Source organism: Diorhabda carinulata, chromosome 12 (assembly GCF_026250575.1).
Source record: "Diorhabda carinulata isolate Delta chromosome 12, icDioCari1.1, whole genome shotgun sequence".
Lineage (NCBI taxonomy): Eukaryota > Metazoa > Arthropoda > Insecta > Coleoptera > Chrysomelidae > Diorhabda > Diorhabda carinulata.
Window position 1 is genome coordinate 2,301,228 of NC_079471.1, and position 19,722 is coordinate 2,320,949.

General features: G+C 32.3%; 1 protein-coding gene across 15 annotated transcripts in view; it reads right to left on the reverse strand.

Moving 5' to 3' along the window:
• The window catches only part of LOC130900119 (G protein-activated inward rectifier potassium channel 3), an 85,442-nt gene that overhangs the window by 13,184 nt on the left and 52,536 nt on the right, over positions 1-19,722 (reverse strand). For 8 of the 15 annotated variants that reach the window (XM_057810481.1, XM_057810476.1, XM_057810478.1 and 5 more), the window contains exon 2: positions 8,952-9,324. In XM_057810481.1, the coding sequence (XP_057666464.1) occupies positions 8,952-9,217 (266 nt within the window). In that variant the 5' untranslated portion in view covers positions 9,218-9,324. Of the gene's footprint in view, positions 1-1,171; positions 1,576-7,087; positions 7,345-8,951; positions 9,325-19,722 lie in introns of those variants that run through there. The other 7 variants (XM_057810492.1, XM_057810493.1, XM_057810489.1 and 4 more) reach the window with 7 other exon arrangements.

Below are 19,722 nucleotides of genomic sequence, written 5' to 3' on the forward strand. Positions count from 1 at the left end.
GAAATAAACATCGTACCATCATTATTGCTTATATTTATATTCCAGAGATGATGAAATGTCAAATAAATTTCATTCTGTAAACGTTTACTAATAGCTATGCAACACACTTTACAGCATGTAGTATTATAAGTTGCCTAATTTTACATGAATATATAATTTTTATTAAAAACTTGTGTGAATTCTTCTAAAGTGCTTTGGGTTTGAAAATAAAATCCTCGTGAAGCTTTTCAACTCGTTCATTATTTCGTTATTTGTCTCATCTGTCGTTTTAATAAAAGAAGGCAGATTGAAATACTGTCGTTTAATCGTCTCTGTTAAGGTTGTGGATCAATTATTATTCTGTTTGTTTCACTGCAAATGTATTTTCATCAAGCGATATAATTTACCTCGAAATTGATAGAATATTATTCAATAAAAAGGTCATAACGACAAAACCACGGGGGATTAACAGAAATGTTCGCACATGTTTTTATTTCCTATAGTCATTTTGTTGTCAAGGTAGATAATCATCATTGTTGCTACGTTATATCCTTATCACGGTTTAATAAATATGTAAATCAACTAAATTAACCAAAAGGTCACCAACATACGCAATGTATTACGATTTTTCATTGGTATTTAGTTTGCCCTATGTCATTGAAATGCAATAATATTTTTTAATCGGATTTGAACATATATATTTTTGGAAAAATCATATAAAACTCACAGTAGATTATGTAGTTATATAAATATAATATTTTACGCACACGCCATCTACACAACCTTCGCATGCGCATGCGATCGGTTTTTAAACTCATTGGAAATCAGTTTTTTGGAGAGCGGATGAATATTATCCGAGTCCATTTTAAAATTGACAAGAACGAAAGAAAAAATAAAATGTACACTATTTGTTTACAATTCACACAATTGTCAATCATAATATATGTCAAAAGTGCTGTCTAAAGCCGGCTGCGATCTGACCAATCAGGAATCTACAGAATTGCCAACTTAAAGTCAAATCAGGGTAAAAACAGGGTATAGTTTAATTCAAAATCTATATCGTTGATTAGTGAAGACGATAGTTTTGTTATAGAAGCGAGTGTTACACACAGTGTAATTTTAAGTGTAATATTCAATAGATCGAATAAATTATAATATCAAATATTCCAACGGGATTTTCAAATATAAATACCTTGACCACGTATGTGCCCAAGCTTCTTCTCCGGAAGTGGTCGCCTTGAAAGCCAACATGGACATTTGAGAAAGACATCTCTTCAATCCTGCTACGCTTACCATCGCAGAACTAGTTGACGTCGTAGGTGACGTCATCTAAACGACATTGAACGCGTACGGTATCACTCGAACGCGATAATTTTCTATAATCTGTATATGGAGGTTAAACCGCACCGTAACACTGTTTTTTTACATAAACACATTTCGATTCGATCACCTGTGACTATTATAAAGTACATTAAATGGCACATTGTTCCTTTTTTATTAAAAAAGGTGATAAAGGTTATCAGAACGAACGGATATTATAGTGTACTGCTAATTACAATTTATTTTTAATCAGAATCGAACTAGCAACGATATAACCTAGAAATAAATAGTTGTTTTTCCCAAAAATATCACGATTTATATCGTTATTACCGCAAGTATATGGTTTTCTAATGAATGCTATTAAAATTAAATTGTTTATATTTATATTATTAGTATTTTTTCTTAAAGAATGGAGGTACTTGACTAGCACTACTAAATAATTACTAAAATTATCAAGAAAGAATCTCATCATGAAACTCGACAATGGTTTATGTAAATAAATTCAAATATATACCTTCTATCACAATAATATTATCCTACTGAAACTTTTCAATCTTCTAAAAACGATTTTTGCCTCATTTTTCAACTATTCAAAATTCACACTAAAAACCTTGCACTAAAAAAACGTAATTAGCAGCATTATCAAATATAATTATAGCTCCCATTTTGCCAATGATCTGATTTTTCCAAATTGACCTTATAATGTCAGCACACTTTGATATGGTCTGTCGAATGTAATGGCAAACTGTGACATTCATTCAGTTCAATGTATTCTAACCCAAAATGCACTTATCGATGAAAAAGTAAAATAAACATAAATCCGCAAATCTTAACTACGATGTGAACCACTAGGCACTAATAAAGAAACAAGTAAATACACCTTCAAACTTTTCAATCATTCACCAAATAATTCATCTGATGTGAGTAAAATTAAATGGGACGAAGAATTGATTGTACCAATAATAAGTTCCTCATGAAAAACGCGGGAAAAATAGTGTATGTAGATGATAATACGCTTGCGCAAGCATGTAATTACGTCCTTAATAATATAAACACCCATTTGTAGATAACACCGTTGCCAAATTATAAAATACATCTTAAGAATTTTAACTACCAAAGATATAATAATTAAATCCCAAAATGGAATCCATATGACAAATTTATTTTTAGGTATCCTTTAAATATATGGCAAAAAGTCTAGATTAATATTCTTTTTTTTAATTAAATAATATTCTAATCTAGAACATATATGTTGTTTCGAGTAAGTGGCAACGGCAACACTGCTACGCCATTATGTTTCTAGAAAGGCTGTTTAGTTGTGCTTTTAAATCTGTGTTTTTGTTAGTCTTATCTTCGTTTTATTGGTGATTTTAGTGAAAATTGTCGTTAATTAGACGCTGTTTCTTATGTGATTGTAACTACCATCCAAAAAATGCTCATATTATGATGTACAGGTATGTAATAAATAATCATACTTCTAGTTAAGGTAGCGTCGTTTTGTAGAATTCGTAGAAAATTCAATATTTAAACAGTATTACCAGCCTGTACATTTATATTAGGATTTGATTCATTTTGAAGCCACCAACTTTGAAGACATAATAAAGTCTAAAAGTTAACTTTCTTCCTAGCACATAGATTTGTTGTCTCTTCGCCTGACTAGATCCGTTTTTATAATTTTATATATTAGCCTTATACGAGTTTTATTTCCATGAAATTATGAAGGCTAAAGTAAAGAATTTCAACAACTTGACGTTGTACAAAAGTGTGTAATGTTGTTCAGGGCGTAAATAGTATTTGACACTTTCTTTAAAATCTACCCTGTTGCTGTTTTGATAAACACTTTTCATACACGCAGATTGTTCTTTTAACATATACCCTCCATAAATATGGAATAAACAAATGACTTTATATTAAAAATATATTTAAATAAGAATAAACAGAAGGACACTGTTTAATTTCTTATTTCTTACACCTTTTTATAAAGTCCACATTTTCTCTTTTCAATTTACATTTACCTTGAAATTAGTTGTGAAAAATATCATAATTTTATCATTTTATCATATTTAGTTAAGAAGTTCGAAATTTAACCTTAAATGCTATTTATCTCACTCCATGCGCCGTTTCCCATGGTTAATTATAACTTTTTATATACAAACAGTACGATGTAATTCTCATTTCCATACATACTGTAATAAATTTTTAACACTATATATTTAGGACACTATATTATCTAAATAGTCTAGTCCTCAATTTCTCTAATTAAATTAATTGGCAACAACTGTGAGTTGACATATCGAGAATCCAAAAATAATAAAGCAGGAACCTATCACGCAGTTGGTTGTTGATGTGATCCCCAAATGTGTATTTACGTTGATATTAATTCATTAATATCAATAATCTAGGAAAGGATTACGTCATAAAATAAGTTGGTAGCACTAAGTCAAATAATTTATAGGCATTTTTTTATAATTCTCGTTGGAATTATAAGCCTATATATCTTTTTTCAAACTATTAAATGATGAAATATATCACGAAAGTAATAAATGTTAATCAATATTGATTAGATTTATCAAAATTGACCAATAAATTACGTTAAAGAAAGATTTTTTAAATTTGATTTTAAATACAACACTGCTTGCATCAGTTACATCGTCATATTGGCATGCTCGTTCTTCTAGAATCGATTGGTATTGAAAATTATTGGAAAAAAAACTAGTTTTACTGACCTTTACTTGACCTAACCCTGAGGTACCCGTACAACCTTTTCTATACTTATTACACCTACAGTGTGATCTCAATTTTTCAGTGAAATGTATCTATATGTATCAATTTTATGTATTGTATGTATTTTTTACTGCTTTCTAAGAGAGTCTTGTTGGTCTTAGAGAAGTGTGAAGCAATAATTTATGGAAATTTGTAATTTTTCTTTGCTTTTTATGCATGTATATAGAAGTAGGTTATCTTAAAGATAAGATATTTTTTTTGACTTATTACGTGTAAATCGACAGGGTTGTATTCACACAATTGTAGTGAGCTTGCAACATTTTCAAAATAATTTGTCGTACTACAAAACTTTCTTGATTTCTTTGAGGCAGTGAAGTATTTTTTTAAGGTTTAAATTCCCCAAACTTTTTTCTCATAAATCACTAAAGAAACTTTCAAAATCAGAGCTCATTGCATCAATACGTTTTTGCACAGTGTTGTTACCCAAAGGATTTTTTTTAAATATGTCAAATAAAGACTTGTTCTTCACTATCAAAACTAAATAAATTTCCATGGACCCCAATTTATTAGTCACGCCAACGTGGACTCCTATCGAGTCTCTCGCGGACCCCTGGGGTTCACCTGGACCACTTTGGGAATCGCCATGGTAGTTTATTGCCTGTAGGTGACTAAACTGTTCATCAAAATTAAGGAAACCACAAATATTATTATTTTAACGAGAAATTTAAAAATTTTTTGATGAAAAAATATTTTTTATTTGTTTCATGCATATTTTTAAATATAATTATTTTGATTGTTTATTCTATTATGTAGATTCAATTGTAAACGAACCCGATACATATTTATGGCTAATAAATTATAATGTGACATGAATAATTACTCTGAAATAATTTAGGCGTTTTTTTTTTTCAATTTTCGTCCCTATTAAGAAAAATCAAGATCCGGCGCTGATCTGCTGTCTATTGAAGTAGCATTGAATTTAAAATATTTTAAACACACTTCGGAAGCACTTATAAACAACTTAGATGAGTTTATTTATGAATTCAATTTGGGGCTACGTACATTTATTTAATATACTTTCAAATAATTAAAATCAGAAAAAAAAAATGTGTAGAAATAACGATAAGGGTCGTTAATGAAATGTATTATGTATTAAATTTATCATATTTTTATCACCATGGAATTTTACAAATTGGATGTACGTATTTATATATACGAGGGTTGTTTATAAGTCCAGCGATGCCTCAACTGTTTTAACCCTTCCAAAGACTAGTTGTCGTATTTTAACTCAAAATGTGAGAAAATCAAACTCATTTGAGTGATTTGAATGTTCCTTTGGGCAACAGTTAGCAAATGTTAACCTCTGAATTTGTTCACTTTCAAGTCAAACTTTGTAGATATAATTTTTCAGACGGTATATAGAAAATGCGTTCTTTTGATATGTCTATAGCCTATTTTATCTCCCCAACCTTGACCCAATGATTATCCAGTGTTTAATTCACTTGATTAAATGTATTGTCTTTCAAAAACAAATATTTATATTGATAAAAACTGACATCTTCAGGTTGATGTAGGAAACTTATCAAACAACCCTCGTAGTTAAAAACTTTTATGGAAAGAAATAGTTTACAAAGTGGTCTACGAGGTATAAAGACATTAATGCACTGGTATGACATAAATTAATTAGGATTTAAAATTTATTGATGACTACGAGGTTGGTTCCAAAAGTAGCAAGTTTGAATACGCCACGTTTTTTAGTCTTTGTTTGGCAACCATCAATGGGATACGTTTAACTAGGTGAAAGTGCTCCTTGGATGAGGTGACGACACTAGTTTGAGCTAGCGGACATAGTAGGCATTTCAAAAAGTGCGCTACATCGCATATTAACTGAAAATTTGGAGATGAGCGAGCTGTGCGCAAGATGGGCGCCGTGTTTGCTCATAATGGAACAAAATACTAATAGAAACAATGGACTGAGAATAGAAAACCGGTTTCAAAGAAGGCACAAACGGTTCCACCTGCAGGCAAGGTCATGGTGACGGTGCATGGGATAATTTTCATTGACTATCTTTAGAGGGGATCCGGAAGTGTCCAGGTGGGGTTTTATTTGTTGTCCGAGTTAAAAAATTTGGAAAATATGAAACCAAACATGTTTTCCTCAAAACTGAAAGAAAATTTGAACCCAAACATGATGCCAGTAGACATGGAACTCATCATCTTAAAAATTTGACATTGGCCCAGTACGTGCCGGAGTTTTTGAAGAATTCTATGAAAGTTACAAGAGATATTTCAAAAATTGTAAAATTATCTTTTTTGTTCAACAATTTAGTAGGATTTTTGGGCTTTTAAATTCTTAAATTCTAATGAATATTGCCAAACATCGTAGTTGATTGTTTTCTCAATCTATACAAACAAATTTCAAGTGAAAGACGTAAGTTATTTCAAAAAATCAGTGCCGAAACTGATCAAAAAAACTCAGCAGACTAAAAAAGCAAAAAGGTTTACGTGACAAGCGCTCGCAGAACTGAAGGATAGAAAATATGTTTGAATTATTGATCTTCAAAAGGCATTTCGGTTCCCCACAACAACAATATTTAATAACAGCACAGCCTAGATGCACGTCTGGTATGGGACTACTAGTGGAGAGGTTCTGAAGGTCTAGTTTTATGCCTTAAGAACCATTAGAACCAGAATATCAATCAAATAAAAATAAATGGATCTTGCAGTGAAAGACCCATGGAAGTGCATACCTCGTTGGTTGTACAACAGGTTCAGTTTTACCCAACCAGAAGACTAATGATATGTTGTCCCTGCTCCCTTACATACCCCTTCAGATCCTTCTAGGGAATCAGAAAAATCGTCAAACTCAAGACAACGAAGCAACTGAAGGAAATGACACCGAGTTCTTGCATATTGCATAATTAATTGGTTAATTATTTACATTTGAACCAAGTCTGCGGTTTTAGATTTTTTGGAATTACAACTTTAAAGTTATGTAGCTCAAAAAGGAGTTATCCTGAACCCTCCTATCGTCAAAATGTTATAATATTTAGTGAGTTGTTACCAAATAATGTCCATTGGAATCCACAGTAACACTTATTCGAATGTTTTTTTGTAGGAAATATCACAACATTGTAAACAATAAGAAAAAAACTCGCATACAACAAACGCGTTACTTGTTACTCAACAACTGTCGACGAAATTTTCATAAAGCATCATGTGAACTCTGGCGACGAGACGAATTTTATTTCTATTTTAAATTAGACGGGAAAAATTGTAGACGCGAAAATTTCGCTTAATAATGTCAATAAATTACTGTACGAATTTAATGTATTTCAATTTTTTTTGTTGTTTAAATGGCTATAAAAACGCAAAACAATAATAAAAACAGTTTTTGAGAAATCTTGGTCTTGGAAGTTATCCAGCACCAGCGGCGTCACAAATTAGAAAAAGGGTCGGGATATTTGAAAACTACAGATGTATCGATAGCAAAATTTGATACCGATTTTCGATACTCGATTCTTGATACCGATACCAAAAAATCGATTCCCGATTCTCAATACCGATAACGATACCAAAAAATCGATTCCCGATTCTCAATTCTTGATACCGATATCAAAAAATCGATTCCCGATTCTCGATTCTTGATACCGATACCAAAAAATCGATTCCCGATTCTCAATACCGATAACGATACCAAAAAATCGATTCCCGATTCTCAATTCTTGATACCGATATCAAAAAATCGATTCCCGATTCTCGATTCTTGATACCGATACCAAAAAATCGATTCCCGATTCTCGATTCTTGATACCGATACCAAAAAATCGATTCCCGATTCTCGATTCTTGATACCGATACCAAAAAATCGATTCCCGATTCTCAATACCGATAACGATACCAAAAAATCGATTCCCGATTCTCGATTCTTGATACCGATACCAAAAAATCGATTCCCGATTCTCGATTCTTGATACCGATACCAAAAAATCGATTCCCGATTCTCAATACCGATAACGATACCAAAAAATCGATTCCCGATTCTCGATTCTTGATACCGATACCAAAAAATCGATTCTCGATTCTTGATACCTATATAAATAAGGCAATTTCGCAAATAAAAAACAAACAATAGTTAAATAAACATTTATTCTGAAATAAAATTGGACCAATCATTAACGTGATCTACGTTAAGCTCTTTGATTTTTTTGGTTATTGTATCAAAAATCAAAATAATTATTCGAGTTATTTTAAAAGCAGGATTTTTCCACACTCTACACGCCTTTTGTTTAAACAAAGACAAATTATTTTTCAAAATATGATAATATCATTTTGATAACAATATAAACTGGATTACTGGTATCGGTATCGATTTTTTGCGATCGATTCTCGATACCGATACGATTCTCGATCGAGAATCGATCTCAAAAAATCGATACCGATACCAATGTCCAAGAATCGGCGATATCGAGAATCGATTCATCCCTGTTAAAAAATGACGAAGACACAAGACATTTTTTCTTCCAATAAGCTTTTCTATTGAAGTAACGAAAGGTTAATAATATTTTTGAAAAATAAAATCGACAAAATAAGGCGTTTAATCACGTGATTTCATACACCAACTAGAGAAGTGTGACGTCACACCTCGCGAAAACGCTATATTGTAGTTGGTTGATAAATTTGAAGTTACACCAAGTCGTTTAGATCAAATGAAGTAACTTAGGCACCGAAAACCTCGAGATAATAATAATTTTATTATATTTTCTGTACAAATTTATAAAAACTGAAAATTTCAAAGGCAAATTATTTTGAAAATGAGATCAATGTAAATGGCTTCACTGACCCACAATATTTCTATAATATAAACAATAATATTTCGTTTAAAACAACGTTTCGTATTTAATAAGAATAAATCTGATCAAACTCACCGGTTAATTCTATTGTTGAGTTGAATAGGTCCATCTTTAGATCCAATAGAGCTCCTCAGTCTATTCAACGATCCCAACAGACTATTATCCGATTTTCTCCTATTCTCCAACTTCTTACCGCATATCTGCGGCGACGGTAGTAAAGCCGGCAACGTCGGAGCCGTTTGACATCTATTTCCTAAGAGTTTTTCAAATTGATCGGCGCTGCGACCGTTATCAACGCACACACCCTCCAAAATATCCTGGTTATTATTCGTCATTGTCATGAAAATTATCGCATAATAAATTAAATTAAAAAATAATAAATAAAATCACAGATAAATTCGTTCTGGTATCACAGCACTTTGTCGAAGGAACTTTTCTTTGTAGCTACCTGAAACAAAACAAATTAATCTTAACAAATCTGAAGCTTCAACATCAAAGTAAGTGACGTCGTACGTCATATCCGTCACGGTGGATATTATCTGTCACTCGTCTTAGTCTCATCTGTCAACTGTCATTTGTGCCGTGTTGTTTATGATATTGTATACGTCATCTTCATGCCATAAATATGCCATGTATTTAATGAGGATCACCAAAATAATCTCGTTTGACTGCCCGGTCACTAGGGCAACGACGAAGCGCTATACACCCGCCAGTCTGTGATCGGCGGACCTACCAAGGGACCCAGAACCCATTCTTGGTGCGGCCAAAAGCGCTGTCATCATGTCCCTCGACAGTTTTTTTGCAAGACGAGATCCGCAGAGATGGATGAAGACATGCCTGGCCTGGTATGAGACAAACGAAGGTCCATATTGCTCCAACTGCCATCCAAGACGTCGCCTTCACACCATGGGCTTCACGGATGATCCGGAGTACCGCTGGTGCATGGAAGAGGACGAAACTGCAGACCACGTTATCTGTGAGTCACACGAGTGCGGTTTAAGCACCCCAAACCTGCCTAACGACATCAAAGGGTTCAAGCCAAAGGGCCTGATCGCCTTCTCAAAGGACATCGGACTTTGATGACGTCAAGTGTGGCACAACGGGTCTATCTGAAGGCCTACGTGCTCAACGGCCGCCCACACCTTTGAACTATGAACTAATACAACAATTAATACATTAATACATCTTTTAATTTCGTTCAAAAGTCTTATTCCATCTATTAAATTAGTTTCTCAGTTTGTTGAACGCTCTCAAGGCTTCTTCTTTCGAATGATACGCGATGTAATGAAGATGTTTCCGTTCGCAACACAAAATTTGAAAAAACCAAGTTGTAATAACTAAAATAACTGACCCCAATAACTGCATTTATTCCTATCTAACGTTTATTGTATTACACAATAATTTATATCGTTAATGACATTGCTTGATGTAATTGGTATTTCAAGGCCTTAAGTTACAGAAAGCGGATGCGATTGTACTTTCTGACCATCCACTTGTAACTGATTCCCAGTATTAATAGCGTAATTTGGAAAAAATCGCACGATTTGTAAACAAATACCATTTACGTTAAAAATTATGACAAACAATTGTTATCAAGAGAATTACCGTGATGAATTATATAGTAATATGTTAATACAATCTAAATAATAGAAAAAAAAATCGTAAAGTACTGATTACCACTCTTCAATATGTTTAAACAACCAAAATGGCAAAAGATTTGCGTCTAAATTTCTCCCGGTAAGTCCTGAAGCTATTTTATGGCTTTCGCTTTTCTTCAGTTCATTCATTCGTTCACGGTGCAAAAATTTCTATGAAACAACGCCATCTACTCGATGGAAACATCTTCACGGCGCTGTTTTTGTTTACATCGTGAACAAACGCGGCATCCATCTTGCGGACAGCTTTGTCGTGACCAAATTTGGTGGACTACTACAATGCTGAATAGGTTATGTCGTACGGCCCCTGCTACCCAATATTTTACTGTTGATAACGAAGGAGCCGGTCCCATCTAGAGTAAAATCTAGTTCAGCTAAAACGATGACCAATTTTTTCCATGTTTACAAATTCACCGGAAACGTTCAGTCCAGGTACTTTTGGGACTATCCTCGTATGTGATAATTAATCAAAATGATAGGTTTAACATTACATACCCTTCTTATATAAAACTACTATAGAAAAATTGGAATTTTGAAATAAAAAAATTAATTAACGTTTATATAATATGATCTAATTTTTTTGTATCCTATAAAATAAATATAATATAAAACATATTACGTAAAACTCAATCTAATAATCATAAAGTTTTTCTTATTATTATTTTTTTTAATAATCGAGAGAGTATTACATCTTTTAGGACTTATTATCACGAAATATATCATAATACTTAAAAAAAATCCTTTCCAACATGAAAATAGATAAATATACGGTGGGTTATGTTTTTTTAAATTCTATTATAACTTAATAATAATCTGTAAGCGTTTATAAGAGGGACTAAGCTTCATTGCAACCAAAAATTCAACTCCTACTTTCCAAAAAGTTTGTTTTTATTTATATCATTGTTCATAAAAGAGAATTAATATCAAATATTCGGTTTATCTAACAACGAAAAGCTAATAATCAAGTAAATTGGACAATTTTCAACTTTGAAGGTACGCTGGGAAATATTTTCTATACGTACACTGTAATAAAATTAGGTCAAGTGTAAACTAAGAATAAGAAGACACGAAATATTTAATTCTCAATGTGGAACTGTAAAAATCGATGAAATTATATAATCTAATAATATCTATAAACAATAGAATGGCCTTGTAATAGAAATATTTATTTTTCTCAGTGTATTACAATGTCAGATTCAAGCTTTAACCTTCAACTGTATGGAATATGCCATCTATAATTAATTAATTACAAAATTTATCTTACATTTGTATTATATCAAAGACATTCATGGGAATCTCGGAAATATATCAAACAGAACTCGTGCTATGGGATCAAAGCCAGGATGCTTGGGTTAGATTAAATTCCCTGTGGACGAATTGGGGTAAAAGAAGGACTTTCTAATGGCAACGTACAAAAAAATTCGAAATTCTATGAAAGTTACTTCTGATTCTGATAGTTACGTCCGCTCGACGTTTGGCAACCGCAACTGAACAAACTTGAGCGTCTCTATCTATCTGTAAGTCACATGACCGTCTCCTCTAATCATGTTGCCTACACAAAAGTTGCGCGAATCGATTTTATGCCAGCCTCCACGAGGGATACAAACATAAATTGCAACTAGCTTCGCGTCAAAGTTCACAGAGTTGTAAAAACTTAAGACGACCCTCGTATATTCGTATAAATATCAAAAATTACAAGAAAAATCAAAGTAGAAAAGGGGGAACTCAAACTGGACTGTAATTAGACACAGTGCTGTCTTTCAAGACCAGGGGGCCTTAGGTCTAACATACAGTGGGGATTATTTTTAAAAAAACTCAAGACAACCCTCGTATATTCGTGTAAATACCAAAAATAAAGCAAAAATTACAAGAAAAATCGAAGTAGAAAAGGGGGAACTCAAACTGGACTGTAAATAGAAACAGTGCTGTCTTTTAAGACCAGGGGGCCTTAGGCCTAACATTCAGTGGGGATTATTTTTAAAAAAAACTTAAGACAACACTCGTATATTCGTGTAAATACCAAAAATAAAGCAGAAATACAAGAAAAATCAAAGTAGAAAAGGGGGAACTCAAACTGGACTGTAAATAAACACAGTGCTGTCTTTCGAGATCTGGGTGCCCTAGGTCTAACATACAGTGGGGATTATTTTTAAAAAAAACTTAAGACAACCCTCGTATATTCGTGTAAATACCTAAAATAAAGCAAAAATTACAAGAAAAATCAAAGGGGGAACTTAAACTGGACTGTAATTAGACACAGTGCTGTCTTTCAAGACCAGGGGGCCTTAGGTCTAACATACAGTGGTGATTATTTCTAAAAAAATTCAAGACAACCCTCGTATATTCGTGTAAATACCAAAAATAAAGCAAAAAGTACAAGAAAAATCAAAGTAGAAAAGGGGAAACTCAAACTGGACTGTAAATAGAAACAGTGCTGTCTTTCGAGACCTGGGTGCCCTAGGTCTAACATACAGTGGGGATTATTTTTAAAAAAAAATTCAAGACAACCCTCGTATATTCGTGTAAATACCAAAAATAAAGCAAAAAGTACAAGAAAAATCAAAGTAGAAAAGGGGAAACTCAAACTGGACTGTAAATAGAAACAGTGCTGTCTTTCGAGACCTGGGTGCCCTAGGTCTAACATACAGTGGGGATTATTTTTAAAAAAAACTTAAGACAACCCTCGTATATTCGTGTAAATACCTAAAATAAAGCAAAAATTACAAGAAAAATCAAAGGGGGAACTTAAACTGGACTGTAATTAGACACAGTGCTGTCTTTCGAGACCTGGGTGCCCTAGGTCTAACATACAGTGGGGATTATTTTTAAAAAAAACTTAAGACAACCCTCGTATATTCGTGTAAATACCTAAAATAAAGCAAAAATTACAAGAAAAATCAAAGGGGGAACTTAAACTGGACTGTAATTAGACACAGTGCTGTCTTTCAAGACCAGGGGGCCTTAGGTCTAACATACAGTGGTGATTATTTCTAAAAAAATTCAAGACAACCCTCGTATATTCGTGTAAATACCAAAAATAAAGCAAAAAGTACAAGAAAAATCAAAGTAGAAAAGGGGAAACTCAAACTGGACTGTAAATAGAAACAGTGCTGTCTTTCGAGACCTGGGGGCCATAGGTCTAACATACAGTGAATATTATTTTTAAAAAAACTCTAGACAACCCTCATATATTCGTATAAATACCAAAAATAAAGCAAAAAGTACAAGAAAAATCAAAGTAAAAAAGGGGAACTCAAACTTGACTGTAAATAGAAACAGTGCTGTCTTTCAAGACCAGGGGGCCTTGGGTCTAACATTCAGTGGGGATTATTTCAAAAAAAACTTAAGACCACCCTCGTATGTTCGTATAAATACCAAAAATGAAGCAAAAATACAAGAAAAATCAAAGTAGAAAAGGGGAAACTCAAACTGGACTGTAAATAGAAACAGTGCTGTCTTTTAAGACCAGGGGGCCTTAGGCCTAACATCCAGTGGGGTATTTTACAGAAAAATTCATTCCATAAATTATATTATTTACTATGATCAGGTCCTTAAGGGTCCCCTAGTGTCTTGGGGCCAAGGCATGGGCCAATACGAAAAGACGAGCCTGGATAAAAACATACAAACAACTGAATTTTCTTTATGTTTCTTCAAACAATGTACTGAAATTAAATAAACAAAACCGTGATATTTATTTAATGTCAAGTATAACAATATATTTTACATACATTAATAGCAAGTGTGGAATGAATAGAAAAAATTTTGATGGCATTTGAACGGTTTTAATAAAAAGCAGAAATTTGTATACATTTAATCTTAAGTGTGTTTATTTTTCTTACACAATATTATAAACACTATAGGATACATTACGTTGCTATGGAATATAAAGTATTACTTTTCAAACGTTGCTTAATTATTGATTCTGTCATAAACTAAGATAATTTTTTATGCAAACTAAGGTAAAACGTGAAAAATATGATAGCGAATTAACAGAAAATTGCTAAACACTACTCGTTTTTGTAGTTTTCTAACGTATCTGCTCAGGATTCCCTCCAATAATGTTACGAATTCGATCAGTGATATATACCGTGAAGCCGGTCCTGTTATGTTATCGTAACAAAGCTTTGACAACAGAGGTCACGAACGTCAAATAAAAGACATGATACAAGATAGAAGATTTCTAAACTAGCGCTAAACCTTGAGAAGATTGCTTGCGACATTTTCGTAATTGAAAAATTTCTAGTGATTTCTAGTGATCAATTGTGAGAATTGTCAATTTTCTCTCGTTTTATCCCGTTGACAATTCCAAACGATAAGGCATGTTGTTGTTAAGATTGAATGAAAACATTAACCGGAAAAAACCGTCAATGATATCGTTTGTTTTAGCTAAAATGTATATAGTAGATTGTAATATATATATATATACGAATATTATTAATCCACCGATAAGGATATATTAATTTAAAAATACTGATAATATTATGATGTCTGCTTCCGTTTCTGGTCGACCTCATTATATATCTTATTTTTTTCCTTTATTTCATCTCATAAATATACGAGATCTGGCTATTAAATAACGAAACTGATAAAAATTATTCTACATTCGAATGCTCCCCTTCGTTATACTCCCCTCCCCTCGCCACACACCTTTCCATACGTTTTTTCCATTGATCGAAGTTTTTTTTGGGCTCCGCCGTTTTTGACTCCACCCATTCAATTGACACAAATCGGGTCCCTTTCAAAGCGGAAACAAAAAAAGTTGCACGGTGCCAAATCTGGTGAGTACAGCGGTGCGTTGTCCTGGAGCAAAATCCACGAGTTGTTTCGACAATTGGATTTTTTTATGAACTCGTTCTGGCAGTGTCGCCAAAACTGACAAATAGGATGGTCTGGTTGACACTTTGACCCTCTGGAATACAGAATTGTCCCCATAGGCCTGTTGCAACAATTTATAGCAATCGTCTTTGACCCCATAGGGCGCCATCTAGGTGCGCAATCTCTTTATTTAATAGCCAAACCTCGTAAAGTAACAGATGTGGGTTGAGGTATGAAATACAAAAAAATTGTGTGTATTCTCGTAGTCAAAAATATTGATTCCTTTGAGTATCAGGTACTAAAAGGATTTTTAAACTGCATTAAAGATCTAAAACACCTCTAGACTCTATTCAAAGGCAAAATATTGCCTATAGACGTTAGGACTCGTAATCAATTTATATTATTATATATATTTCATCTTTACAGGTCTTCTAGACCCTTGGTTTCACTATTCTTTTCCGCTTGGTACTTCTTCCAACCTCATCAATATCCCGCTTGATTTCTTTTAGCCGTTTTTTCTTCAAACTTCCTTTTTCTCATTTCTCCAGCACTTTTTTCACTATTTTCTGCTGTAGCAATCTGCTAATATGTGCTAATCATCTTGTTCTTGAACCATTTATGTTATTTTAGGCTTCTTGTATATCATTCTTGTACGTCTTCTCCAGATACCTTCTGCCATTTTTCTTTTTCCATATTTACCGTTTATTCTCAACTTTATTCGCTGCAATCCACGTTTCTGAGGTTTCTAGAACTGCTGATCTTCCAATTGTTCCACACTTTCTGATTTTGACTTGACTTGAAAGTTGTTTTGATCTCAGTGTTTTTGGTAGTGATTCTACCACGTTTTCTTATCAATTCGATGTTTTGACTATTCAAAAACGTGGAAAATGATTCGTCTTCTGCGTCTTTTGATTCTTTCGAAAACTTCTGCTGGCGTACCAATCAGAATTTCCAGACATTTCCAGTTATCCCCAAAACATCATTTGCTTCGAATATAACTGGCGCAGTCATTCGGATTCATGCGGTCGCGATTTTTTACGCATAGTGCGGTGAAAGACACTAAAAGTATCACAATACAGGACTTTAATCCCAAAACCTACTTTATAACGGTATAGATAACAGTAAATGTTGACAAAAAAATTAAATTGGATTCTATCGAAATCATACGTTCAGTAACATTATTATTTATTAGTACAATGTAAAAAATGATACACCAAAAAGTACAATTACATTTAATTTCTAAATAAATTCGAAAGTCTGAATTTGAAACAATGATTTTGAATTAATGAATCTTTGCCTTTTGCGATTCTTGTTCTATGTTTGTCCCACATAAACCAAACTCCATATTTTGTATCTAGTGTAAGAATTTTTTGAATTTTATGTGTTTATTGGTTAAAAAAAATGACTGAAATTAATATATTCACCTTTTTAGAGAGTTGTTGTCCTACATTCAAATTATAGTATATAGAATACAGATTTAATCTAATAATTTGAATCCTGTCATTAAATTGATTTTAACGATAATTACCGAACCTTAACTCTTCTCGTAATAATAGTAATTGTTCCTTATAATAATACGTTTTAATGTGTAGAAAGTAAAAATTGGTTTACAGCACTTTCTAAACAATTTCTTCGAAATCGATTATTTTGAAATCGCATTTCTGCCAACCTAAAATTATCAATACCAAGAACGGTTTTTCAATTTAAAAACGAATGAAAAAAAAAACTAATTGACCGAAGCATGTTATTGAACTGGTATTTGAAATATCTAATCATAATTCCACCTTCCCAGTTTGATATTGAGTATATACGTGAAATAAAAAAGTAATAAAGAAGTCCACAAGAAAAAGTAAAGACCGATAAGACAGAAATTGTGGGAAATGGCAAGAAAGTAGGGAAATAAGAAATAGTAAAACAGTCAAAAATAATATAAAAGAAATAATAAGTAGAAAATTGATAAGAAAAAGTAAAAACACTAAGAAACGATAAGTTGAAATGAAACAATATAAAGTAAACATAAGAAAACACGAAAAACAATGAGAAATAGGAAAAAAGGCACCAGACAAATCGAACAATAAGAAACAGTAAGAAAGATACAATAAAAGACAAACAAGAAACGGTATAAAGCAATAAAAAGCGGTAAGAAACAATAAAGACCAGTAGGAATGAAACAATAAGGGGGAAACGGTAAGAAATAGTAAAAACAGGTAAAAAGAACCAATAGGAAAGGGACAAAAATATGAAACAGTAAAAAAGCAAAAATAAACTGGAAGAAAGAAATAATGAGTGAGTGGAAAACAGTGAATGATAATAAGAAATAGTAAAAAAGCAACAAGAAGAAATATGAAAAAGCAAACAACAAAAAACAGTACGGAAGAAACGATTAGTAGGAATTACTAGAAAATAATAAGAAATTAGAAACATTAAAAAAGCAATAAGAAAAAGGAAGAAACAAACAATAAGAAACAGTAAAAACTTTGAGAGACAGGTAAAAAGAACCAATAGGAAAGGGACAAAAATATGAAACAGTAAAAAAGCAAAAATAAACTGGAAGAAAGAAATAATGAGTGAGTGGGAAACAGTGAATGATAATAAGAAATAGTAAAAAAGCAACAAGAAGAAATATGAAAAAGCAAACAACAAAAAACAGTACGGAAGAAACGATTAGTAGGAATTACTAGAAAATAATAAGAAATTAGAAACAGTAAAAAAGCAATAAGAAAAAGGAAGAAAGAAACAAACAATAAGAAACAGTAAAAACTTTGAGAGACATGTAAAAAGAACCAATAGGAAAGGGACAAAAATATGAAACAGTAAAAAAGCAAAAATAAACAGAAAGAAAGAAATAATGAGTGGGAAACAGTGAATGATAATAAAGAAATAGTAAAAAAGCAACAAGAAACAAGAAGAAAGAAATATGAAAAAGCAAAAAACAAAAACCAGTATGAAAGAAACGATGAGTAGGAAACAGTGGAAAATAATAAGAAATTAGAAACAGTAAAAAAGTATTAATGAAGAGGAAGAAAGAAATAAACAATAAGAAACAGTAAAAAACAGCACTAAACAAAAAAAAGCAGCGAGAAAAAAACAATGATTAGGAAACAGTGAAAAATCATAAGATAAAGTGAAAAAAATGAAGAACGGTAAGAAGGAAACAAAAAAATAAGGAATAGTAAAAAGGGAAGTGAGAGAGAAACGATAAAAAATAGTTAAAACCTATCAGAAGCAAAATGAAACAGTGGAAAACAATAAGAAACAAAAAGTAACAAAAAATACGAAAGGAACGGTAAAAAAAAACAATAGGGAACATACATTGAAGAACAGAACGGAGTAACGAGTGAGAAACAGTAAGAATGAAAGAAACTTTATAAAAAAGGAGGAAACAATAAGAAACAGTATTGAAAATGTTTATTATTCTTTCTAAATTGTCTGGTCTTTTAACGTAGATTCGAATTTTAAATGACACTAAAGAAAAATATCAAGGAACGTGGTCTTTCGATTGATACGAGCTCAATTTGGTTAACCATAAACTTTCGAATATATACGAATATACAAATATTGCAGTTTAATTCTCTGGAAACAAATAAGAACCAATAAATCTTCCCATATACCAACGTTTCTTCACAACGCCCCATGAAGATATCACCAAATTCCAAACCTCCGTTCTGTATCATCTCCTGACAGTTCGTGCGAACAAGTTGAATTTTGTATGCGTCTTTCTTGAGAAATTTCACTACAAACGTCATTTTGTTGTAGGATTGTCTTCTAATGGCAAGTAAAACTTTGCTTTGATACTTATTCTACCTCGTCTTTCAGATTTCGTTTCCCGTTTCATCGAATTTTACAAAAATTCTGCTTACGCTAGCATTTGGAGGACTTCTTCGAAATCTATTGCAATCACCCATCATCATTACCATTTCTATCATTGCTCTTTCGATTAAAATAACGAAATTATAAGATGGCACTAACAAACTGTGACGTTCGTTAAAAAATAAATCAAAAACGTGTAGTTCGAGTCGATTAACAAACACGTACGGTACCTTTGTCAAGGGATAGGTTGTCAGAGGTCATTATCGACTTGTTATATACTGTTAGTTGTGTAAGTTATTAAGTTCTAGCTGATTAGAGGCCTCTTACCTTCAATTAACACAAAACAGTTTGAACAATTGATGAGAACAGATTATTTTATTAAGTAACCCCAAGTTTTAATTCTGTCAATTATGTAATTTTTTTCTTATTTCCAAAATCAAGTTTTTTATTAGTTTTCTTCTGGTATGTAATAATTTAAATTTATGTATTTAATATTTATAGACGTCCTTAACTTTTGTGGAGCAGTTTATTTCCATACCAAGGTCGTTGATGCATTGCCATACTCT